Here is a 25,792-nt window from a genome sequence, read left to right as displayed (position 1 = left end):
TGTGTGGGTTGTGACGCGCAGCAGCTTCAGCTTCAACTCCGCTTAGATGTGAGATGATGAACGCCCACCATCACCATCACCATCATCCTCTCTCACACTATGTGCAAGGCGGAGGAACACTGGCACCACTTCTGTACCACTGAGACATTTATGTGTTGTGCTGATGTGTAGCTTTTCTTTCCAGGGACATTTATAAGTGACCGACGACCACTGTAATTATATTTCTATAATAAAAAATAGTTATTATGAGAAGTACATTTGGAGGTAATGCTGTAGACACAAATTAAAGGCAGATGATTCTATTTGATGTAGTCTTCTATGGTATTGTCAGTGATAACAATGTAGCCTGTCGATGTTGTTAATGCTTGAATTTGTGGATATGCGCTTCATGTTTTCAGGAGACCTTAAAGCAAAGAACTTTAGGTTAGGTTTTTAGCTGTTATCTAGCGCCCTCTCTCGGTTAATGGTTATAAAATCGTCCACAGAATGAGTAAAATCTTAAATGTAAATTCCTTTTCTTTTCTTTTCCTTTTTTCTTTTGTTTTTAAAGGCCATCATTATAATAAGAAATAAAACATTGAAATATTTATTTTTTATTTATATAGAAATAAATAAAGTTACTGAACATTTTATTATGGTAAACAAACAAATTAAAATTAAATAAGCTTACGAAAATTATTATTTTATTAAATTATTATAATTAAAAGTAAATTATTAGCATTAAAAGTATACAAAAGATTGAATTAATTTGATTAAAATAAATTATCCAAAATTAGATAAAAATAAATATGACATATATAATATATTCTTTTTTATATATGATAATTATATATTAATTTGATAATTTTCTCAAATAATATCATAACCATTTTAATTTATTAAAGTTTTTCATTGAATCGTTTAAAACAAATAAATATCCATTAGACACAAAGAAGTAAGTATATTTATTACATACATATGCTGAAAATAACAACAATAATAATGTAACTTAAAAGAAACTAAATATTTTCCAAATAATACTTCAGTACCATTTGTGATATATACTTTTTTCATTTATCATTGTTTGTGTCTATAACACAAATAATAATAACAATAATAATAATAATGCAGCTTAAGCTTAAAAATTTTCAAATAATATTTTTTGCCGCATTTTTGATATTAAATGGGTTCGACCCTGTGCTGAGTCAGTATTTCTGTCACGTTCTCCCCGTGTTCGCGTGGGTTTCCTCCGGACTTCCCCACAGTCCAAAGACATGCGCTGAATTGGGTAAGATAAATTGTCTTTAGTGTGCGTGTGAATGAGAGTGTCTGAGTGTTTCCCAGTGATGGGTTGCAGCTGGAAGGGCATCCGGTGCGTAAAACATATGCTGGATAAGTTGGGGGTTTATTTCGCTGTGGCGACCGCTATTTAATAAAGGGACTAAGCCGAAAAGAAATTAAATGAATGAACTATTTTTTATTTATATATTTTACGAATATTATTTTTGTCCAATTTATGATATTATTTATTTTACATTTTTGTTTTTGTAAAACAAATGTCTGAAAATTCCTAAAAATCGCAAACATTTTATTTTAATACTCTTTTTATTAAGTCGTTTAAAACAAATAAATAGCCTACAAATTACACCCTAAAGATTAGGTATATTTACATACATTCTGCAAATAATAATAATAATGTACCTTAAAAGAAGCTTAATATTTTCCCAAAAATATTTTAAACCCATTTATGATATTTTTTTTCATTTTGCATTTTTTGTTTAAAACACTGCAAAATCCCTAAAATCGTAAACATTTAATTTAATACTATTTTTTTATTAAATTATTTAAAACAAATAAATATAAATTAGACCCAAAGGAGTAAGTATAGTTATTACATACATATGTTGAAAATATTAATAAGGTAACTTGAAAGAAATTTAAAAATTTCCAAATAATATTTTCGTTCATTTATGATATTAATTTTGTTTTTCCTTTTGTATTTTTTGTCTAAAACAATAAAATTCCTGAAAATCGTAAACATTTTCATTTAATATTTTTATTTATTGTTTTAAACAAACAATTACAAATTAGTCCAAACATATTTATTTCATACATGCTGAAAATAATAATAATGTAACTTAAAAGAAGCTTAATACTATATTTCAAATCATATTTTACTCTCATTTAGGATAGATTTTTTTTTTCAGAAAAATTTTATGTGTGTTTAAAACACTGGAAGTTCCTGAAAATCATAAACATTTTAGTTCAATGATACTTTCTATTAAATTGTTTGAAACAAATATATCCAAATTAGACCCAAAATGCTATTTATAACATACACATTTGGAAATAATAATAATGCAACTTTGTGAAACGTAATATTTTCTAAATAATATTTTAATCCCATTTATGATCTAATTTTTTTTGCATTTTGCATTTTTTGTGTGTCTAAAAGAACATTTACGTTACCATATAATAACCCCGCCTCCTCTAGCACCATTGGTCAAATGAAACCCGGAAGTAAAGTGTTTACAAAGATATTTAACCACATGTTGAGAATATGGTCAGATTCAAGTCAAGGTAATGAAGAAAAATAACTTATTTTTCCGGGTCCCGGTTTTAAATGCATAAAATAGCTAAATTTAAACGTAACCTTTAGATGCTTAACAGTTTAAACATGTTACTGTTTTACCAGGTATTTGCTGTGCGAGCTGTGTGTCTCTGAACCCAGCAGTCTTCATCTTTTCGAGGATAAAGTCGTGTATCAGGCACTCAGAGGGGCTGTGAACCGAGCTCACGGCGACTACGGAGCGGCGATTTTTAATATAACGTTAGGCGTATTAGGTAAACAATGAGATGTTGTTAAGATTTTTAACATAACCTATTAGAAATAGTAATCACTTTTTGTGATGTTGATACTTAATTTGTTTAGCTCAGTTTATTTAATATCTTCCTTAATGTTGTGCAGTGAAATATCTGAATGCCCACACTGGGGTGGTGCTGATCCGCTGCAGGAAAGCGCATTATCGGCTTGTGTGGTCCTCTCTTCCCTTCATTACTTTCCTGGAGAACAGAGGACAGAAAGTGCGGTGCTTCTTCAACTGCATTCATGTCGGAGGCAAGTATTAATCGGAAGCTAGAATTAAAATTTAATAAAGGTTATTGCTAGTCACACTTGTTTTAAAATTGTGATACTTTGTTTTTGACAAATCTTACCTCCTTTTCTTTTCGTACCTGCAGTTCTACATTAAACAGATATAAAATGAAAATCTTAAAAGGTGTATATTTTAATTTGTAAGGAAAAAAGTCAGTTTGTATGGCACTGTTTTTCGTTTATCCAGATTGTAGATTATTTATGCAATGTTAATCCAAAGTTTGCATTTGATAAATTGAAAAAGTTTTATACCTGACAGTTTAAATATTTTTGGCCAGAATTTTGTTATATTTATTCACAATTGTGAGTCAATAGAAGGGAAGAATATTATGAGATACAAACTCAAGAGTATGCAGTGAAAACCCTTTAAATGTGAAATAAAAGTTGCAGTGACTTTTTTTTTTTTGGTGTCAGACTTTGGGTCTGACTGTTCTTGTTTCAAGCTGACAACACACTATTCTAATTTCATTTCTTGCAATGATTAAGATACAAACTCAGTTCTGAATCAAAGCAAGACAGAATGTTTACACATAAGTTTCAATTAAAATAGAAACCTTATTCATTTAGACAACTTATTTGCACTAGTAGATCATTATTCTGAGAACCTGATAATGCGGACTGTTGTACAGTGTTTATTTTATTTTATTAGTTTTTTTTTAAATAAATAATCTAATAAATAAAATAGCAGTAGTAGTATTTTTGCTTTCTTGTTTTTCTTATAATCTAAACATTAATAGTTATGTTACAACTTTAATGAAACTGAATTAAGGTCAGAATTATTATTAATTTTTCTTTTTTTAAATATTTCCCAACTGATGTTTAGCAGAGCAATTTTCACAGTATGTCTGATAATATTTTTTTCTTCTGGAGAAAGTCTTATTTGTTTTATTTCAGTTAGAACAAAAGCAGTTTTCATTTTTTGAAGAAACATTTTGAAGTCAAAATTATTAGCCCCTTTAAGCTATATTTTGTTTAGATAGTCTAGATAGAACAAACCATCGTTATACAATAGTTAGCCTAATTACCCTAACCTGCCTAGTTAACCTAATTAACCTAGTTAAGCATTTAAATGTCACTGTTGTATAGAAGTGCCTTGAAAAATATTATGTACTGTAATCATGGCAAAGATAAAATAAATCAGTAATTAGAAATTAATTATTAAGCTTAGAAATGTGTTGAAAAATTCTTCTCTCAATTAAACAAAAATTGGGGGAACAATAAACAGGGGGGCTAGTAATTCTGACTTCCACTGTATAGAACTATGTGTTGAGATAATTAAAAAAAACATTTTGTCATGATAATGAGAAAACATCTTCTATCAAAATCAAAAGTAACTGAAGTTAAGATCCTGTGAAAGTGTTCATTAATTTAATCTCTTAACACAAGCGATGCTATTTTAAACATAAAATTATAAACATAAAAAGGGCAACTTTTTCATTTGTTGTACAGTATTCTTACAGTGAGTACAGTGCATCCTCAGAAATATGAGAATTAAAAGGAATACATTTTGAACTTTGAGATTGCGTATAAACTCAAGATTACTGGATATCATTGCTCCTTTTTTTAGTCGCAATTGTAACATGTTTTCTTGCCAGTTCCTCATTTGATGCTTACTCTTTTGATTACTCATTTAACCGGGATTAACCTAAAAAGAAAGTCACAGTTTACTCACCCTCTACCCGAAAAAGGATATGTGAAACCTTGATGACTTCATGTTGATTAAATGTCATGCACAGAAGATGTTCAGAAGAAATGTTTACCCCTGTGCACGTGCAGGCTGCAGTATATTATTGCATAGTGAACATTTTTCTGTCAGAGCTTTACATGGTTGACAACAATAAGCACACAATTTTACATCAGTTCCTCTCTGATCTTTTCCACAGGAACCATTAGAACGAGTCAGAAGTTTCTTATTAAGTACAACAGACAACAGCTCCAACGAATGCTCCTAGATTGCAAGACAGATGGTAAGTTCTGTTGTTACATTTATATAATGTATGAACGCTAAAGAGTCCATAAATTATTAGCAGTAGTTTTACTTGCTTGTTTTCTCACGATCTAAGCATTAACATTTATATTTGAGCAGCACTAAATGTTTTCTGTACGTAGCTTGTTGTTTCCTTCTAGATTATTTACTAGGGCTGCACATTATATCATTTTACTATCCATATTGCAATGTGATCATTTGCAGTCACATCGCAGGATCTGCAGTGTTGAGTTAATATTATAATTAAGCATTTGCATGTGTTTTTGTGGACTGTGAATGTATAATGGTTTTAAAAGCATTCAGGAATAAAAAAAATTACCATTTGTAACTTTAATAATGATTCATTTTATTGAATTATTTTTATTGTTCCATGGGGTATATGCATACCAACTTTTATTTTCAGCCAGCCAGCCCCAGGGCTTCCGTTAATTGCCATCCCATAGAAAATTACTGCGTTTAATATCTGATTTCTTTAAAAACAGCAATCTTCACTGCCTGGCTAAGATACAATATAAAGTGGATCTCAGACTGAACAAGAAGCACTGCATTAAATTATATTTTTCCATCCATATTTTTAAAATATGGAAATTAATTTTACCCCAGCATTTACAATGGAATTTCTGCGCTGGCCTGTGGCTAACAACGGTGCCTCCCTTTAAACAGTCTTTTGCCTCTGTTTACGATTTAACCACCAAATGCTTAAGTCTTTTTAACTAAATGTATTTTGATTACATTAAAATTTTAATGCTGTAAAAGGAACCTTATGAAATTGAAAATAGTCACACAAGGCTCTCACCGGAAGTTGATCATTGGCTGAAAAACACTAGCTGTGCATAAAGCCCATTACTGTGCCCGAACACTATTAGACTATTAGTTATATATATATATATATATATATATATATATATATATATATATATATATATATATATATATATATATATATATATAAAACACTGTTTATTTCAGTTACAGTATATCTATTCTTTTGCAGATGCACTGCCACTATTGAATCATCCAAATCAATCTAAAATGATTAATACTTTACAAATAGAGATTTTATTGTCACCTAGTGAAATTGTATTCACATCGCAATATAGATTGCAGAATAACAAAATATTGCTGTGTTAGATGTTTTTCATTATTGTGCAGCTCCATTATATACATTAAAAGTAAATCTACAAGAACATTATGAAGTTAGATGGTTGCTAATGTCATCAAATTGCTAGATCTTTAATGGTCAGCGCCTATCCTACATGACAAATAAGACTTACGAGTATGTCTCGATGTCAGTTAATATTAATAATGCTTGTATCTCGAAAAAATAGAATTAATTAAAAGTGCCGTTCTTTACTGATTCAGTGTTATTTATTACCCTATATGGGAACACTTTACTTGAATGGGTGGTCATAAGACTGTCATTAAGCCTTTATAATCATGAAAAGGCTCATGTCAAGAATGTAAATGAGACTTTAAACATGCTTATGACAACTGTCACTAAGTTTAATTTTCTCAGTTATGTCATTTTAAATGCAAAGATGACATTGTTTGTTATGACAACTTGACAAACAAATGCATCACAACCTGTTTCAACTTAGGTTAAGATCACAAGGAACATAAGTTGAGATCCTGAAAAATTGTATATTATGTTACTATCTTAACACAACAAATAAGTCTAAACATAAAAATTATACACATAATAGCATAACATAACATAACATAACATACTACAACATAACATAAAACAATTAACATCATTTTAATATTGCAAGAAATATACAGTGAATAGCCTCTAATTAAGGATTTTTATAATTTTAAGCACTAAATCAGTTTACTGTATGTATTTATTATTTAGTTTTTTAAGAGTGGTTGCTGATGACATTCCAAAAATACATTAAAATGCAGTATTTATTTATTTCATTTATTTATTTATATATATTTATTTATTTTAAGTGCAGCGTTCTTTTTATAATTCACAATTTATTTAAAACGTTAAAATTATTTGTTTGAGAACCACTCAAAGATTCACTCATCATACCATCACTCTTTTTCTCCACAACACAGCTGAAAAACAAGATGTCAGGAAAGCCATCCTGAGCTGTTCTCTGAATCTGATCAAAGGAGAGGAAACTGATGGAAGTGATGATGATGGTGATGAAGAAGACACCTAAAATTCCCCATATAAAAAAGCACATACGGGATGTGTACTTCATTAAGGCAAGATGCAACCATGCAGTGGTTTGGATGACATGGTGATGTTGTTTATACATAATGCAGTTGAATAGTGAATTGTTATGTGGTTCCCGAACTGTAATAATAATTGATTTGATGCTTTTTTATTTTATACATCAATTATGAATGTGGTTTATGTTTACAGGACTGTTTAGTTGTATGAATGCCATGTGCAGTGATTTTTTTTTCACCTCAGAAAGCTGAAACAACTTCTGGTGCTTCTTGCTGTTCACTATAGATTTGTAAGCATTTGTTTCAAATAAAGTAAATATGAATAACTCAATCAATACTCATTGCTTTGACATCAAATCAGCTATTCTAGGTCATTTTCTCAGTGTTTACCTGTTTTAAACATTTATGACTTGCTTTTAAACATTTATGATTTTCTTTCCTTTGTGTTTAACATAGCAAATAAATAGTACATTTTCATTTTTTTTTTTTTTTTTGGTAAACTTTCTCTTTAAAGTCTATTAAACAGACTATATATATATATATATATATATATATATATATATATATATATATATATATATATATATATATATATATATCAGGTTTTCAATCTTTTATGAATTTCCAATAATTTTACATGAGAAATGTATTAGGTAACAACCAAAGCATGCGAGAACCATGTCGTGTAGTCAAATGCGCCAATCAGAATCGGCGAACCTGCGCGTGCGCACTTTCTGACCTCTCCGAGGCTTATAACCCTCATCCGGGTGTTTACGGTTCCCGATTGGCGACCCGTCGCCATATGTCTGTATTTCCTTAGCTGGAGTAAGATTTGGGTTAAAACCCATTTATTTAACCGTTTTCCTCTTTTGGAAAACGGCTAACGCCTTGTGGGGCGTAACACTTCCCACGCCGAGGAGAAACTGCGCTTTTCAAGGGGCGAGGCCCCGCTTTTTGGGCACTTGTTTTTTGTGTTAGCACACAGGCTTTTTTAACTGAGACATTTGGATTGTGTCTCTGTTTTTCTCTTGGTTTGTTTGTGGTCAAGATGTCGCCGTAATGGGGTCTCCGTGTTTGTCAGAAATGAATAAGGGCCTTCGTTGCCTGACCCGCAGCCGCAACAACTCGTTTACCCCGTTTAATGCTAGAGAGCTCGGAGGCTCTCACCCCGGAGTTCGGCCTCAACATGGAGAAAAATCCAAACGCCAACAACAACAGCAGCAGCACGAAGATCCCGCCCCGTTCCAGCTCTACAGGCCTCAACCCGACAGACTCTAAAGCCAAAACAGGTACAGAATCAGGGCCTTGTACAGATAAACACACGACTGTCATGATCAAAACGGGTTTTATTGCTTGTTTGCGGTTTTGCAACGACATGTTTTTGTTTGTCTGTCGAGATGACGTAGCCGCGGCTAGCGATCGTCCCGCAGCTTTGTTTAATAAATGTGCATAAATTACATAGAAGAAAGGAAGCTAACGTTAATGTAGTGTCCTTAATAAGCACTAATGTTATATTAATCGATCTATGCTTGAAAACATATACCTAAAATGAGAGAATAAATAATTGTAAAGCATGTTAAGAAAGACGGTTCTTATGTAAGTTGTCTATTTACTTTTAATAGATCTGTTTAAAGTTAAAGCGAGGTAAATTATTTAAACAAATAAATAAATAATAACGACAGTGTGAGGGCTAACTTAATTTTGTATCTTATTTACATGTATCTATGTAAAGTTTGTCAGTGAACTGAGGTATTTTTTTACACAACTCGTGTTGAGTATATTGTCGTTATTAATAGAAAACACAACAATGTGCTTATTAGATAGACGTTATACTTCATTCAGTAACTAATACTAGTTTTACTGGGTGTTGGGACGGTACCAAAATAGTATTTCTTAAAAAAAGGAGCTGATGTCTGTTGTTTTTTAAATAAATTTAACTTTGGTTGATCTGTCGAAAGTAATTACTAAATGTATTATATATTGTCACAAATGTAACTATATTCAGTATAAGGTAGAAATTAGCTCGCAATTTTCTTCAAATATTATAAACGGCCTTTAAGATGTTTTTGTTTATTTTTTTGTAAATAATTTGGGAAAGTGTATTTAAACAAATAAGTATAAAATAAATTCATAATTAATAATAAAAATAACAAAAATAGTAAAATTCCAGGTGCTTGTAATTTACTGACATAAATTAATAATTTGCATAATATGGCTGAAAGCTGTAAAAGGTTTAATCAATGTAAATTGTTCACTCAGTAAATAATTAATACAAAGAGCATCCAGAAGGTGCATAGATCCTGTTAGAGTTAACATCAACGAGACTCCATTTATTTGATTTTAAGTTAATGTTATTATTAAACATAATTTTATGCCCTTCTTAACCCTCAATGAGAATATATTTTGAGATTCTGTTTATAAAATACTATTCAACAGTACTTATTATGCCAGTTAAATAAATTACATATTTTACCAACTTGATCAGACATGTTTGTATAATTTATATTCATGTCCACTTGCAATAAACTGATATTCAGATAACACTACATGGGTGGTGTCTGTGTGTCACGCTCTCAAATAGATAAATGGATTTCTCCTCAACTAACCTAATGTTTTCTTAAAAACTGACCGATTCCCGTGGGGAAATTAATATTCAGGGTTATTTTGTCTGCTGCTCCTCTTAGCAGCAGATCAGATGAATGGGGATCATGGCCAGGGTCTATTCTTGTCAGTAGTCCACCATGTGACCAAAAGCAAATCTGTGCCAAAAGCTACTGCCCTCTAGTTTTCGGATGCTATCCTCCAGCCAGTGGTGTATAAAGTGCTTGAAAGCCATACTTGAGAAAGTACAGATACCTTACTAGAAAATGACTTTGGTAAAAGTTAAAATAGAAAAACTTTGTGTAGAATTTTGCTTGAGTAAAGTTTTAAAGTAGCTGACATTTATTGTACTTAAGTATGAAAAGTGTTATTTGTTTATTATTCAATAATGTGCTTATGTTGTCAAGTAAAAGTAAATGCTATAAATAAATGTCAACAGCCAATATATAACAAAATTTGCTCTGTACACTGTTTGAGCAGCATGATTGGGATCAGTTTTAACTCCGTTTCATAGATTTTGTTTCTTTTTAAAGGCTAAATGTTCAGGTAAATCAATAATAATAGTATTAGGAATAATAATAGTAAATGGAAATGTCAATTTGGGGAATGCGGCAGACCACCAGTTTCTCAAACTGACTTTCATCTTGGTTCCGTTGGTTTCATTTTGTAGTAAGTAATGCATGTTCTTTAGAGAAATGTACCGGAGTAAAAGTAGAATTTATTGAAAACATAGTAAGGGTGAAAGTTGCCAGAACAATAAAACTCAAGTAAAAATATAGATGCTTTTAAAAAATAACTGTCACATTACATCATTACATTACATGTGTACTGTAACTGTCACATTACATCACTCCCTCCAGCATATCAGAATCAAATCACTGTAGCTAATAATGGCTTTACAGTATTGTCAGTGTTTTAGTTTTGATAATGTTTTGATGTTTGCTTGTGAAGCGTACGGGACGGCCGTCTCTGCTGCCCAATGATAAGCTGTGTGTTTACAACCTCCAGCTCTTATCATGTGGCACTTTCTGAAGCACTTGAGCACAACATGTGACTGGATTGATTAGCTGGGGCCTGTGTGAATGTGGTCCGAAGAATGAAAATGCACTGGCCTTTTATTTTAAGTCGTCAACATTTAAGTTTGCAGTAGAATGGCAACATCCAGTTGTCAATGCTACAAGCAATAAAACAAACAAACAAAAATCCCAAAGTTGTTGCAGACGCTGACCTTTTCAAGTTGGAATATTATATTTATTCCCCCCCCTCCTGTTTTTTTTTTTTTTAGATGGTAAAAATAATGGGGGCTCTAAGCGCTACAGCCGTAAGCGGGAGCCCACTTTTGCCAAGGCTGAGAGCTTTCCAGGCCCACGCCGCTCACAGCCACAAAAAAATAAGAATTTTGACAAGAGACCCCCTCAGAGAGGTGGCGCAGGGGTGCGACAGTATGGACTCGCTGGTGGTGGGAGAAGAGAAGAGGTGAGTTAGGATTCATTTGCGCTTGCTTGTAAAACTGTTGTTAGTTACACTTCCTTATTGCATGTTAATGTGAAAATTGCAGTAATCATGCTGGTTAATGAACTGCAATGAAGTAGGCTATAATGCAAGGTAAACTAACAGATATGTAGTTAGACCCTATGATTTTCTATTATGTCAGAATAATTCTGTTTGAATCAATTACATTGTTGTTATTATTATTTTATTTATTTGGCAAATTTCAGTTTTTACTATTTCCCCTTATTTTGGAATGTTTTTCTCTTTTCTCTCGTTTTTAATTTTGCTAAACTTTTAAATTAGTTGTTTTTTTATTTTAATGATTGAAATGTAGTAATCAAAATTCAAGTTCATTGAATTCTAATCTTGAACTTATGCATGTAAATGTCAGTTTATTGAGTTCAACATAGTTTAACAAATTGCTTTATTTTTTCGAGTTCTGTTTCAAGAGATTATTCTTTGCAATAGGTATCTCTCTCTCTCTCTCTCTCTCTCTCTCTCTCTCTCTCTCTCTCTCTCTCTCTCTCTCTCTCTCTCTCTCTCTCTCTCTCTCTCTCTCTCTCTCTCTCTCTCTCTCTCTCTCTCTCTCTCTCTCTCTCTCTCTCTCTCTCTCTCTCTCTCTCTCTCTCTCTTAATTTCTTTGTTAAACCCATTTTTTAAAATGTTGGATTTTTATTTTTTAATTAGGTAGCAGAAAACCGCCGGGCAGAGTTTAGCCCGGCTCAGTTTGCTGGACCCAAAAAGATAAGTCTGAACCACCTGCTCAACTTTACATTTGAGCCAAGAGGAGGCCATTTTGGCTCCGGAGGAGATGGCCATTCCTGCTGGGGTCGCCGCAACAAGTGGGGTCACAAACACAAGCCCTTCAACAAGGAGCTTTTCCTACAGGCTAAGTAAGTAAAGCAGTATATGTTGTGCATGTGTATATAATAATTTGGTATTACATCACACGTAACAATGCTGCATTGTGCAATAGTGCAGTTTTTTATTTGTTTAATATCTTCTTTAATTAATTTTTTTTTTCATTTTAGTACTTCAATTGTGAACAAATGTTGCAAACTAAATCAAACAATATTTTTTTATATAACTTAATTGAAATTATCTGAAAACTTAATGTTTATTTAGTTTGTGCTATATTTATTTAACATTTAAATTATTAAATTATTATTATGAATGCTAATGGTTAATTAACATTAATGGTTTAGTTAACGATAATATTGCTGGTAAAGCTTTTGGTGCCAGGTAAAACCTTTATCAATACACATGAAAGACAATTTTCAGATTTTGCTTTTGCGACCAGGATTGAACAGACTGTTTATTTCAGATGACGAATTGCTCACTGTTGGTTGACTCATTTGTATTTATTGAATTATTGTGCATCACCAAACATGTAATTACTGTCAAGCTGCTCTCACCATAAAACCTAGATCTAAATAAACCTAATTATAATGTGAACGTTTTAATTACAATTAGACAAGATTTTTTTAAATAATGAAAACGCATTGGATGCTTTTAAAAAGGTATCCTCTTGCCATTGAGCTTGCCTTGAATAAGCCATAAGTTGCTGATGTGGCAATAAATAAATAAACAAACAAACAAATTAACTTATCAGTGTGCTTGCCTGATTTACTTTGCCATACATATGTCTCCATCCAATGTACGCAGAATAAAAATTGAATCGCTAATCATTACACCCTCCTTATCTTCACCAGCTGCCAGTTTGTGGTAAGTGATGATCAGGACTATCAAGCCCATTTCACTGATCCAGACACTTTGGTGGACTGGGACTGCGTGCAGCAAGTGGTTAGTTTCAGACTTCATACTTTTTATCCTGTTGGTTGCCTGTCAAATGTTTTAACCGGTCTTTGCTCTTTTCCTCATTCCACACAGCGTATCTACAGTCATGAGGTGCCGTCTTGTCCGATCTGCCTGTATCCCCCAGTGGCGGCCCACATGACGCGCTGCGGCCACATCTACTGCTGGCCATGCATGCTGCACTACCTCTCTCTGAGCGAGAAGAGTTGGTCTAAGTGCCCCATTTGCTATGAGGCCGTGCACAGCGCTGATCTCAAGAGGTTTGCTCAATTACTTCTGTATCATTCAATAACCTGACAGAAATTGCCATCTTCATATAGCGTTAGCCAACATAAAGTCAAAAGCCATAGGAAAGTTTATAAATAAAAAGCATTATTAACACCTTTAAAATATTAATAATGTGGGAAATATCATCTAAAAACAACAATGTACTTTTTCTTTTGTTCATGTAAATTAACATGTTAACTCGGTCTAAACCCACACATCCCTAATGGGAAAGTCGTAAAAGACAAATAAAAAAGGTTTAATTTTGATTAAAATGAACATGCGGCATGTATTTTTGAAAAGACACTTTTGCTTTTAACCCTGACTTATCTTTTTATATTTCTAGTGTGGTTGCAATGGAGACCCGTCAGTATGTGTCTGGTAACTCCATCACGATGTGTCTGATGCGAAGAGAGAAAGGATCTCTGGTTGCTCTTCCCAGCTCTCAGTGGGTTAAAGTGGAGGAGCCCATTCAGTTTGGAGGTCAGATATTCTGCTGTTTGCCTGTGACGTTTGTGGTGTTCTATTGAGCATGTCTTAAATTTCACAATTTCATCTGATGAGAAGCCGGTGCTCTCGAAATGTCACTCGCTTTTGATAGCAATTTTAACTTAATACGTTTATATTTTTGGAGTTTTGGTGTTGTCTTTATGTATATTTTTGTACTAGTTGTTTGACTGAGTACACATTTAACATTTATGTGCGTGCTTGTGTGCGCTTTTTAAAAAAAATTCTAAATTGCCGTCCTTTCCCTTATTTTTTGCAGATGTGCAATTTTGTTCATACTCCAAGCTGCTGCTGGCATCTCGGCAGCAGGTTTTGGGTCTGCTGGCTGAAGAGAGGATGGCTCTCCAAACCCAGCTCAGCCAGGAGAAAGATGACCCACAGGCCTGTTTCATACAGAGCGCTTTACTGCAGCTGCAGGTACACATGCTTTCATGCTTCGAGATGAATGTTGGGTTGGGCAAGTTGTCTGTCACTTTAAGGCACAGTCATCAAACTAGTTTAACAAGTAATACTTCTGTTTTGAAAAAAGGGCATGTTTGTTACACCGAAAAAATGTTTAAATCTTGACTTTTAAAGCTGTTTAAATGGACAAAAAACTTGGTTATGGTTACTTAATAGTTTTGATTGTATCTTGTATTTTGGGTAATTTGAGTAATTTATTATACTATTTAGGCTGACCCTATCAAACTTCATTTCGTACATGTAAATTGAAATATCATATAGTAAATAAACATCGGCCTTAAACCGTTTCAGAATATAAGTGACTGTTTTAAAATAGCTAAATTAACTGGGAGAGCTAAATGATGTAGGTTTGCTTTAAAGAAGTGTCTGCTAAATGCACAAATGTATTTTAAGCTACTATTTTATTAATATCTTTTAGATTTATGTGATAGTTCACACAAAATGAAAAATTACCATTTACACGTGCTCAAGTGGATATAAACATTTATGAGTTCTATTGAACACAAAAGATGTTTTAAAGAAAGCTGTATGCAAAACAAATACTATGGAGATTAATAGTTACAGGTGTCCAGTTTTCTTCAAAATATCCTTTTGTGGTCAACAGAGGGAATTAACTCATCAAGGAAGAGTAAATTAAGATGATTTTTTTATTTTTTTTTTGGGTAAATCTCTTTAAGAAGTCAGTCAATTTTACATTTTTGTTTATTTTTGTTCTAATACTGCCACCCAGATTTTTATAAGTATTTGCATTCACATAATTAATCCTCCTATTTTCTCTGGGATTAACCAGGAGCGTGAGGAAAGTCTTTTGAAACGTCGTCGTCGTAAGACTGCAGGTTCTGTTGATGGGGTGGACATGAGGAAACTCTCTCTGTCTGAACAATCCTCTCCAGAGGTGACTGTGGTCAATAACCTCACAAACTCGAAGGTCAGTGGAGACTGGTTACCTTTCAGCATGCTCTAAACTTCAGTTGATGATAACCATAATTCAATCAGTTGTCATTGTTCAGATCATCTTTTTTTATATTTTTATTTTTTTTACATTTTAGATAAGGTATTGTTTTTCTTTTGTTTTGCAAATGAAAAGTGATTCTAAAAAAGCAAAAGAGGAACATTTGTGTCTCAGTGCATCAGTACAACTTTAATCATTCAAAAGTTTCATTCAGGAAGGTAAAGTAAGCTAGTGATTCAGTGATCTATTTATTAACACAGTCACTTTCTTGTTTTCACAAATTTGAGTGAGTCAGTAAATCATTTACTTCACGTTTTTGTTTTGGAAAGATATTTAAAGTCCACAGTCCCTCAGGTGCTTTATTTTAATGTCTTCTTATTAATAAAGTTTCTTGACTTATCTGTAAATGTTTTTAACATGTTGTAATTGTGTCGGCTGCTTAATATTTTTATTGATCTTAAAGGAAATGTAGAAAAATTTAGACAATCTTAACAATTGCCAGCTAGATTTGAAAGCCTCCGTCTCATACATCAGTGAGAAAACATTACAGTACAAATCATATTGCAGTAGTAAAGTAATAATATAAATAAATATATCTGTTTTTTGGGCATCCCTATGCATTCCACCAACAATATAAATGCGTGCGTTTAGATCACTTACAACTTAAATCCTTTATAGATCTGAAGAGTCTTTCAAACAGCAAAACAAATGTTTTTTGTTTTGTTTTTTGAACGAGGTCACCTACCCTGCTTTAATGTAGTGTTTACTATCTTAGCCCATTCTGCAGTATGCTTCAGCATTTGACGATGAGGTACAGGATGCTCAAGAAGAGGTGCTGGAGGAAATGACCAATCCCAGTGTTCATGAAGCGCCTGAAGAGATACCTGATGGAGACGTGGAGGACCTTCCTGTAGAAGAGACTCCTCAATCCAGTCAGACCGCTCATCATGGCCCATATTACTACTTCTATCAGGGTGAGTGTTGCTTTCTTTGTAATGATGAAATGTTTTGTTCATTGCATCTCCGAGGAAACAATAGAGGAAGAGGAGGAGGAGGAGGAGGAGGAATATAAGTATAACTACAACTTTATTTATATATTTTTTTCACCTGTGTAGCTGAGGACGGTCAGCAGATGTTTCTTCACCCAGTGAACGTGCGCTGTCTTCAGAGGCAGTACGGGAGCTTGGAGAACAGCCCTCAGACCATCACTGCTAATGTTGTGGAGATTGATGGACAAACGGTCACTGAGGTATTCTCATCCTCAAAGAAAGTTTGAGTTTTAAACAATACTGTTTTACATGGCTTAAAAAACCTATTTAGCAGCTCTTTGTGTGTAAAAATTAGCAAAATTAAACCACTTTTTAAATATTATGTGTTAAGTTATATCCTTCCTGAATAAGTAATTAACATCCGCTCATATTTAGGATATTCGTCGTCGGCACCGTTACCTATCTCACCTGCCCCTCACCTGTGAGTTCAGCCTCTGTGAGCTTGATCTTCAGCCACCCATTCTCTCGAAAGAAACATTGGACAGTTTTGCAGGTACATCAGTGTAAAAGCATCTGCTGTATTATGCACCATAAGATACATGACACATTTGTAACATTCTTGTCTTTTTGGCAGATGATATTGAGAAAAGGAAGCGCTTAAGGCAGAAGAAAGTGAGGGATGAGAAGAGAAGGGAGAAGAGGATTGAGATGGAGGAAAATAGGAAACAGGGCAAATGTGAGATTTGATTCCATGTTGCTTATTACAATGAAAACAATGCCCTCTTCTATATGAAATTAGATGAGTGAACACATAACATTGGTCCTCGACTGATAATGTTGGATTATTGAATGCGTCTCTGTTTTTCAGACCCAGAGGTGCACATTGGGCTGGAAAACCTCCATCATTTTCCAGCTTTTGGTTCTCCTCCTCAGAACGGTCCACAGCTGCATCTTCCAGAGGTTCTGCTGGGACCCCCTTCTCCACTGAGCAGCAGCCCGTCTTCAGGTGACACTCACTCTTTTGTTCCTGGGCCTTCAGTGCCTTGTGTTCTGTGCTAAAGTCCTGTCTTTATTTCAGATGGAGTGATGTTCCCTAATCTCAGTGAGCACAGTCCTTCTCTGAGTGTTGTCGGTGTGGAAGAAGACTCTCACTGCATGTCATTCGCTCAGGTTTGACTTATTTTTAAATAACTTATTTATTAGTTTATGAAAACTAGGGCCGGTTTCAGAACCATTGCAGTTTCTTCACAATGAGCCTCATTCATCAAACTAGCAGATCTAATTGTTTGTAAATTGTTAAAATATGATCTGATGTAAAATTTCAAATTAATTAGTGATTTGTCTTTCTGTTGAACACGAAGATAATGTAAAAAATGTTGCAAATCTGTAACTCCATACTATTTGTTTTTGCTAGTATGGATGTCAGGGGTTGCAAGTTTTCAGCTTTCTTCAAAATGTCTTGTTCAATAGAAGGGGGAAACTAATAAAGGTTTGAAAACAGTTGAGGCGGCGTAAATAGTAAGTTTATGTTTTTGGGTGAACTATCCCTTTTACAGTTTGGCTATAGGTAAACAGTGTTTTTTTATTTTATTTAGCTGACCAATCAGTGAAAGAGGGGTGGGACAGATACATCAACTAATCTCCCTACTGTACTTTTACAAAGACTGAACTACAAAAAAATTATTACTTGTTCCTACATTTTTACATTTAGTAGTATTCTTCTAAGTGATTTATTAGTAGTATGTTACTTGCTAGGATTCTAAATAAATAACAACCATAGCATCACAGCTGGAAAAACAGTGTCCCTCTAAAGTTTTCAAGCCCTACCAGCTGGACATTTTTTTTTATATGCTGGAATCAATCCTTTGAATGCAACCCAGAACAATCCACTGCATTCTTGAACCCGAAAATGAGATTGCTCACGCTCTATTTATGAAAGCTTGGAATTGATTATCATACAAATGTTTTAACAATCCAATCTGATGATTGTGAAATGTTTTGTAGAACTGAGGAAGAGTTTTTGAGAAGTTCTTTCTGTATTTACAAATGTTTTATGAATGAGACTATTAGTGTAAAAATAATTGCTGAGTAGGAAGCGAAACTAAATTTGTATATAGCAGAGACAGCTATGGAATTTTAAGACTTGAGTGTGAATATGTGTGCTGATTATTCTGTAGATGCTGAAAGGTGGCAAAGCACGTGTGGATACGGGGCCTAAAACTACCCCAAAGAAAGGTGAATTGCTTGACTTTGTTACATTTTGTCTCTTGTTGGTTCACGGTTTATGTACTGTATGTTATTTAGTGGCGATTTGTGTGTTTTCTTCCACAGCAGACATGTTTCTGGCTCCTCCTGCAGCAGACAGTGATGGAGAGAGTGATAACTCTGATCGGGTCCCTGTACCCAGTTTCCAGAACTCCTTTAGTCAGGCTCTGGGACAGGCTCTATCAAAGCTGGACAATGGAAATCAAACCCCAGCCCCAGCTTTACCCATTTCTGGTGAGAAATAGACTGCAATAAACTGAAGTTCAAATGTCTGGGTTGAATGTTTTGAAATTAAGCCAATTATGCATAATTGGTACTTCAAAAAAAAAAAAAGACAATACATTTACACATAAAGCTACATTTTTAGCAGCCATTATGGATTTCAGTGTCAGATGAACCTTCAGAAGTCATTTTTATTTGTGCATTTGGTATTTAAACTTTTTTTAGGTAAAAGTTAGGGATGTACTGGTGCATCATTTTCAAGATATTGCAATTTTAACAATGTGATTTGCGTCTGTAACATTGGTAACGCGTTAGAATATCGGTCCATTACTTAATGTATTTACTAACATAAACAAACAGTTATTAATGGTTTATTAACCTTTAGTAATGTTGGTTAATGTTCTTAAAGTTAAATAACATTAGTTCATGTTTGTTTATGTTAACTCAATTAAGCTCAGGTTTAGAATTTAATAATGCATTAATAAACGTTGAACTGATTAAATTGTTTAACTCTAAATAATCTTGCAATGTTAGTAAACACATTAACAAATGGACCATTATTCTAAAGCATTCCCCTAACATTGATTGTGTTATCATCTGAAGCACATGTTTGTAGTAAATGCACAAACACTACATCCTAATATATGTATAGACATAACCATCACATTATATGATTAAACCATCCAAACTGCTATGAATATTCTTAACATGCTAATATATTAATAGTGCACAGCATTCATACATAGTTGCATTCTTATGTAACCACTGTCCTGTGCAATACAATTTGGAAAACCTACCTGTAAGTGTGTTCCATATGGGGATAGTACTGTGACCAAAAGAGCTCAAATGTGCTGCTAGTTAAGAAAGCGCATGCATATAAAAAACACTTACAAACTGAGGAAACATCTTCATCAATTTGACAAGACGTGCACATGAACATTCTCACCACACATGCAAATAAACAAAAACATGCTGCAAATAGTTCAGACCACAACGGAATCCATCTGGGGACCCCTAAAATTGATGAACCCAGGCGGCTATTTCTGTTTAGAGTAAGTGGTTCATAAACCATATTCATGACATCCAAGTTGGCTTCATAAATGTATGTATTTATTGAAAGCAGCTAAGGTGCACATATTAAATGAACAACTGCAGCCATTTCAAGCACAACTTTAAAGACATGCTTTTAAGGAGTTAAATAATGGCACAAATACCTGTAATTTGAGGGGCACAAATGTTAGTAAATCACATTTCATGATTCAATGAAATACTTTCTATAATTTGCATCTGACTATGAAATTCCTATGAATGTGTATTCAATAAGCACCGTGCAAAAATAGCATTGTCCATGCCTTTTCAGCGCTGTTCTTCTCTGCATGTGTTTGGTAAATATAGGCAGTTCTGTTTTAATGTCAAAAAGAGTCAGTTTGACCCAAAATTCATTGTGGGATGAACAAAAGTTTTACTCTTTTATTTTAAGTGTTTCTCTCTCTCTCTCTCTTACTCTCTCTCTCTCTCTTACTCTCTCTCTCTCTGTAGATGATAAAGGCGGGAAGAAGAAAAAGAAAAAGCAGAAGCTTCTGTTCAGCACCTCTATGGTTCACACCAAGTAAACACTGAAGTTCACCCTGTCACTCCTCCTGCCTTATTCCTCCCTTTCGCTTGGCTTTCATCATCTCCCTTCCCTCTCCTCCTTCATTTCCCTGTTCAATGAGATTTTTCTCCACAGGAAGTTCATAGGGTTCTGGATTACTCTCTTTAGATCAGATTCATATGACTTTTCACTGTAGTTCTGTGCAGATTCTAAATTGCTCAAGTTAAATATCATGGTTGCTGGTTAAGGGTTGCACTGATAGATTTTGGGAGTCTTGAGGTCTCGGTCAGCCAGCTGCAGACACGTCCCGTCCCCATTTATCAGACAACATTTTACTTCAACCGTGATGCTTCATTCTGAACTCAAATCAAACAAAAATGAATTAAAACAAAACATTGAAAATTGCAAAAGAGGAAGAACGTGATGAGGATTGTATGCATTTGAGTTCTTCCTGTGATGCACAGACACTTAAAACTATGCTGATTTGAACACATTTCTGCTTGCTTGTACACGCACACACCAACACTTCTTCTTTTTCTTCCTTTTATTTTCTGATTATTGTGAACTTCAGTCAGTCTGTGTTCAGCTGTCATCATCTGGCCAGCCTGAGAACTGCCTTTCACAATCAGAGATGTTCATAATTCACAAACAAGAAGTCATATTTCTGCTGGAATAGCATAGTGGGTCTTAAGCACTTGACTATTGGAACCTTTATTGATTCATTTATTCAACTGTTAGACAGATTGAGAGCTGCTCATGTTCAATAGTGTTCAGAGAAGAGCTTCTGTGTTGAGTGAGGATGATATGTAAAGGCACAGAGAGGCTTTATGAAATGTTCTAGAGGGTTTGATTTTCTTTTCTTTCTCTATATTTCATTATTTTCCCTCATGTGGTAAAAAGTTCTTGCATTTAGAGTAAGTTGGAATGAATAAAGGATTATTATGCACTGGCAATTTGCTTGTCTTCATTAAAAACGCCATTGTTTAAAATGTTTATATTTTGTGAAAATGTACATAGGAATATGTTTGCTTTTATTTAGTATTGAAGTAATTTTATAAAGGGGGCATTGCCCCCTCAGAAAGATTTTGTGCCCCCCCAGTTTTTATAAAGTATTGTTCACTCAAACTGAAAATTCTTACTGTCATTAATTATTAACACCCCCGTCGTTCCAACCTTCAGAACACACAATTAAATATTTTTAAATGTATGACATAGCAATTGAATTATGAGAGTGGCTACATCATGATGAACAGTGCTTTATAATAACAATAATAATTCCTTGCATTTCTATAGCACTTTTCTTGGCACTCAAAGCGCTTTACACATAGGGGGAATCTTCTCATCTACTTTTTCATTTTTTTTTTAATGCAAGAAAGAACATCACAAACATATAATATGAACAAAGACACAAAGAGGGTTACATAAATAGAATTCCAGCAAATTAAACCAGTTTAAATGATTTACACCAAGAAAGTGTTTTAAATGCAGTGTAATTGTTAGTCTTTTAAAGAGTTCACATAAATTTCCAAAGTCTTTTCTGAAAATAAAAAAGTAAGGGTGTTTCTTTGAAAATTTACATTTATGGATGTAAAATTTTGTTAAAAAAAAAAAAAAAGCAATAAATCAATAATAAATTTACAATGAGAAGGAACTTCACTCAGAGAGTAACCAAAGAATACAATTTTTGGGGAAATACAGAAGTTTGGAAATAAGAATTTTTAATGAAATTGGAAAAGTCAACCCAAAACACTTTACAGTATGTACACTCCCAAAATAAATGGTTTAGAGTTTCATCATATTGAGTACAAAATGAGCATTTAGGGGAAATATTGTTATTAAATTTAGCTAGTTTGGTATTTATTGGGTAGCAATCTCCTCATCTACCACCAGTGTTGCATCCACCTGGATGAAGCGACAGCAGCCGTTTTCCACCAGACCGCACACCACAGAGAGAGAAGTCAGAGTTATGAAGCCAATTATGATATGGGGATGGTTAGGAGGCCATGATGATGGACAGAGGCCAGTGGGTAAATTTGGCCAGGATGCCGGGGTTAAACCCGTACTCTTTTTCGAAAGACATTCTGGGATTTTAGGGTATATGCTGAAGCATGCTAATAGGACTTTTAATTTGCCAGTAACCTGGGTTAAGCGCTTCCGGCGAACTGTATGCCAAAGGAAAAATCTGCACGTTTTTAAAGTCTGTTTTCTTTAAAAATCAGCGATCTCCACTGGCTGAGTGAAATCCGATATGAAATGGTTCTCAGATTGTACTAGAAGCACTGCACATTTCCTCGCCATGTCTTTATAATATGAGTATTTATGCAATGGAGCGTCTGCGCTATCCTGCCGATTCTGATGGGCGAGTGCGAGTAAAAGACCATTTGTCTTGTTTTACGCTTGAACAACTTAATGAATGCCAAAGTTTATTTAACTGAATGTATTTTATTTACATTACAACATGAATGCTGTAAAAGGAACAGTATACAATGGAAAAAAAACACAATAACCGGTCACCAGAAGTTTATAAGTAATATTGGAACAACACTAGCTCGGCATATACCCAATTATATTCATCTGTCTCCATATTCTACTGCATCCCAGAATATTACACAGCACCAAAAATTTAAATATATATATATATTGAATATATTTAATATATTTTTGTGTAAGGCAGACGGCAACTTGCCGTGATGCAGATTCCTGAGTCTGTGCTCCAATCAGGTGAGCCCTCTTCAGCGCTCAAGGAGATAGCAGTGACGTGCCTTGTAAAAATTTGCATCTGCGCTCCTATAAAGCTCGTGTGCTCTCTATCAGCGTTGTCAGTTCGCTCGGTGTTGCTGTTTGTACTTGACCAAGGTGAGTTCAATACCAACGGTACGAGTGGAGCCACGCCAATCTCACGAAGTCCGCTTCGTGAAGCTTCATTTGGGCCCGTCTGTGCTGTAGTTCCTTGTGGTTTACGTACATAAACGTAACATCGCAAGGAATATTACGTGTTTGTTGCTCGAAATGTGCCGCCGAGCAACATCCAGTGAATACTGGCACGGCCTGGCGCCCGGTCTTCTCGTGCACTGCCTGGGGCGAGGCGGCCTTTGAGCCCTAGGCAGGGAACAAACAACCCCCGAGGACCCTCAGGGAAACGGCCCACTCATCGTCTATTTTAAACTTTAGTTTCAAACTTTAGTTTACTATAGTTTGAAATAGACACCATGGTAACTGTTATGATTTAACTTTATGCAAAGAGCTTAGAATGACCAAGACTACAGCCCCGGATTCTGCCATTTTGAAGTGAAAGCGATCGGCCGTCCATTGGATCTCAATGTCGCGATGGAAAGCAGCTGCTTTGTTTTTATTTGATTTATTCAAAAAGCGCGTTATTGTTTCCCAAATTGTAGAGTGTCGCCTCTTGGTAATTCTATGCTCTTTGCTCTTTGTCTGACTGTTGTAATGTTTTGCTTTTTTTCAGCTAAGCTGTTGAGCAAAGAAGGATTATTGAAGACAACCGCGAGTTATATTCACGAGCGTGCACGTTATAATGTTTCCTGGTTGTTTTCTGAAAGTTTGTCTTGTTTGCATGTCAAACGAAATAAACTATACTCTTTCTAAACACCTGTCTCGTGTTTTATTTGTCCTCTACAGCAATGCACTGTCATGTAAGTCTGTTGAATGCATTTGTATGCAACATGGTTTGACAATACAGTAATCTAACAAATAAATGGTTGTTATAAATGTACCTTCATTAGTCAACATTTGGTGTAGGTAATAAAAAGTTAATCAAATATGTCTTAAGACATAAGGGTTATGTTACGGTTGTTTCATAACTATATTTATTATTATTATGTATGTTTAAAACCAGCAAATTATACTATATATTTAACATGTCATGAACTTACTATTATTTTAAAATTTGCTTAATAAAATGTCCTAAGACAAGAATGGGTGTTAATTTGGTTGTATGTCAACCTACAGTAGGATTTAGGTTGACTACAGCAGGTATAGGCTACACACATCATAGGGAGTTTTTTTAATGACCCAAATCAAGTAAAACGTCTCTTACTCAAGTACTTTTAGCATGCAAAAGTCAAATTTAAGTATATAAAATACAGTTTCCAACAACAAAATTTTGTCTTGTGAAAAAGACCAGTGTGGTGGTGAGGAAAAAAAGGTAATGTCAAGTTATATATATTTATAAAAGAAGTTGAACAAGTTGTCATAATATTTAGTCATTAGATTATGTGACCGCTAGATGGCGCTCAATTAAAAGGAGCGTTCATTTCAAAGGAGCGCTACCCTGTACTAAAATGGCGGCTCTATTGACGCATTCCTTCCAATAGACAACATCTGGGTAGGCGACATCCAATGTATATTTCTATAGGAGCTAACTAGTATTCACGTCATATCATGCTCAACTCTTATCACTCTTTTACGTTCTTGAGAATCTTGGCGGGATTTCAGAATGATATTTAGGCAATTATGAAGTAGCAGTACCGTCTGTGTACCATAGTTACACAATGCAGCGCTTAGCTCGCTCGTAAACATCGCTGTCTGAGCAGAAGTTATCATTAGCCCTGACTGTCAGATGCTCTTCATCTCAGGCCTGTTATTTGAAATAAAACGGAAATAAGAATAACATATGATTTACAGCACTCGTTTGACACTGAAGCCATGATCCGTCTGCATTAATAAGCGGTATGCATTACCATCGTTAATAAAATTCGCAATAGCGAAACTGCATATTATTATTACTATTAAAACGTAGCCCATATTACTGCCTTAGGTCAGTAACTTAGGCAGTAATGCAAAGTAATAATAAATGTAAATAAATAGCCTAAATGAAAGAAACGATAGACTAAAATCAGTCACCAGGTCTAGTGCCCCCCTATGGATTTAAAGTGCCCATTCAGTTTTGACTTCCTGGCGCCGGGCCTGCATGTACCCACCCGTTTTAAGCGGGGATCCAACCGGCGACGCCTGCATGGGAGGCGAATGCTTTAAGGAAGAGGCTGAGAGTCGTGTTTTCGAATTGCACTCGCCAGCTCGTCTGCGTTAAACACTATACTGCGATATGCAGTGGTTTTTTGTTAAAAGATAGTTGTAGAAAATACGCTAATACACTTTAGTATGGTTCAAAAACCATTTAGTTGAATTACTGGTGTGTGGGACCGGTGGTGTTTTGAAACAGAAGAAATGTATATAATCGACGCCTAATCTCTGGCTATACACTTTACTAACCCATGAGGGTGTTTAAACCTTTTAATCAAAATTCGGAGCAGTCACGTGGGTAAAGGCGAAAATTAAGCTTTGGACGTCACTGATCACCTAATTA

At 34.3% G+C, this 25,792-nt stretch overlaps 2 protein-coding genes across 5 annotated transcripts; both read left to right on the top strand.

The window, feature by feature from the left end:
- The first annotated feature begins 2,506 nt into the window (after positions 1–2,506).
- Positions 2,507–7,635, top strand: pop5 (POP5 homolog, ribonuclease P/MRP subunit). The gene is made up of 5 exons (NM_001013548.1): positions 2,507–2,559; positions 2,675–2,823; positions 2,948–3,097; positions 5,017–5,100; positions 7,185–7,635. The coding sequence occupies exons 1-5, from the start codon at positions 2,540–2,542 to the stop codon at positions 7,289–7,291; spliced, it is 510 nt and encodes a 169-aa protein (NP_001013566.1). The 5' UTR covers positions 2,507–2,539; the 3' UTR covers positions 7,292–7,635.
- Positions 7,636–8,045: 410 nt separating this feature from the next.
- Positions 8,046–21,419, top strand: rnf10 (ring finger protein 10). Of its 4 annotated transcripts, none has more exons than NM_001123255.1 (17): positions 8,046–8,593; positions 11,191–11,381; positions 12,084–12,289; positions 13,109–13,199; positions 13,287–13,471; positions 13,822–13,958; positions 14,242–14,399; positions 15,235–15,372; positions 16,172–16,370; positions 16,512–16,645; positions 16,821–16,938; positions 17,020–17,121; positions 17,254–17,391; positions 17,464–17,555; positions 18,563–18,620; positions 18,717–18,884; positions 20,412–21,419. In NM_001123255.1, exons 1-17 carry the CDS (start codon positions 8,446–8,448, stop codon positions 20,483–20,485), a joined length of 2,337 nt encoding a protein of 778 aa, NP_001116727.1. In that variant the 5' UTR covers positions 8,046–8,445; the 3' UTR covers positions 20,486–21,419. The 4 variants fall into 4 exon arrangements, 2 of the variants coding, with proteins under 2 accessions (NP_001116727.1, XP_087119629.1); XR_015497172.1 differs by having other exon boundaries at positions 8,084–8,593; positions 17,464–17,827; positions 17,905–18,620; XM_087263503.1 differs by having other exon boundaries at positions 8,084–8,593; positions 18,720–18,884.
- The last annotated feature ends 4,373 nt before the right edge of the window (positions 21,420–25,792 follow it).

The sequence above is a fragment of the Danio rerio genome, chromosome 8 (genome assembly GCF_052040795.2).
Source record: "Danio rerio strain M-AB ecotype USA chromosome 8, GRCz13ab, whole genome shotgun sequence".
Taxonomy (NCBI): Eukaryota; Metazoa; Chordata; class Actinopteri; order Cypriniformes; family Danionidae; genus Danio; species Danio rerio.
This window is presented reverse-complemented; position numbering and strand designations above follow the sequence as displayed.

Bases quoted from the DNA above. Each gene is read 5' to 3' on its own strand.
- pop5 (NM_001013548.1), top strand. From the start codon at position 2,540: ATGGTCAGATTCAAGTCAAG. The intron at 2,560-2,674 runs GTAATGAAGAAA...CTGTTTTACCAG, and splicing joins ATGGTCAGATTCAAGTCAAG to GTATTTGCTGTGCGAGCTGT. The intron at 2,824-2,947 runs GTAAACAATGAG...AATGTTGTGCAG, and splicing joins TATAACGTTAGGCGTATTAG to TGAAATATCTGAATGCCCAC.
- rnf10 (NM_001123255.1), top strand. From the start codon at position 8,446: ATGCTAGAGAGCTCGGAGGCTCTCACCCCGGAGTTCGGCCTCAACATG. The intron at 8,594-11,190 runs GTACAGAATCAG...TTTTTTTTTTAG, and splicing joins AGACTCTAAAGCCAAAACAG to ATGGTAAAAATAATGGGGGC. The intron at 13,200-13,286 runs GTTAGTTTCAGA...CATTCCACACAG, and splicing joins GGGACTGCGTGCAGCAAGTG to CGTATCTACAGTCATGAGGT.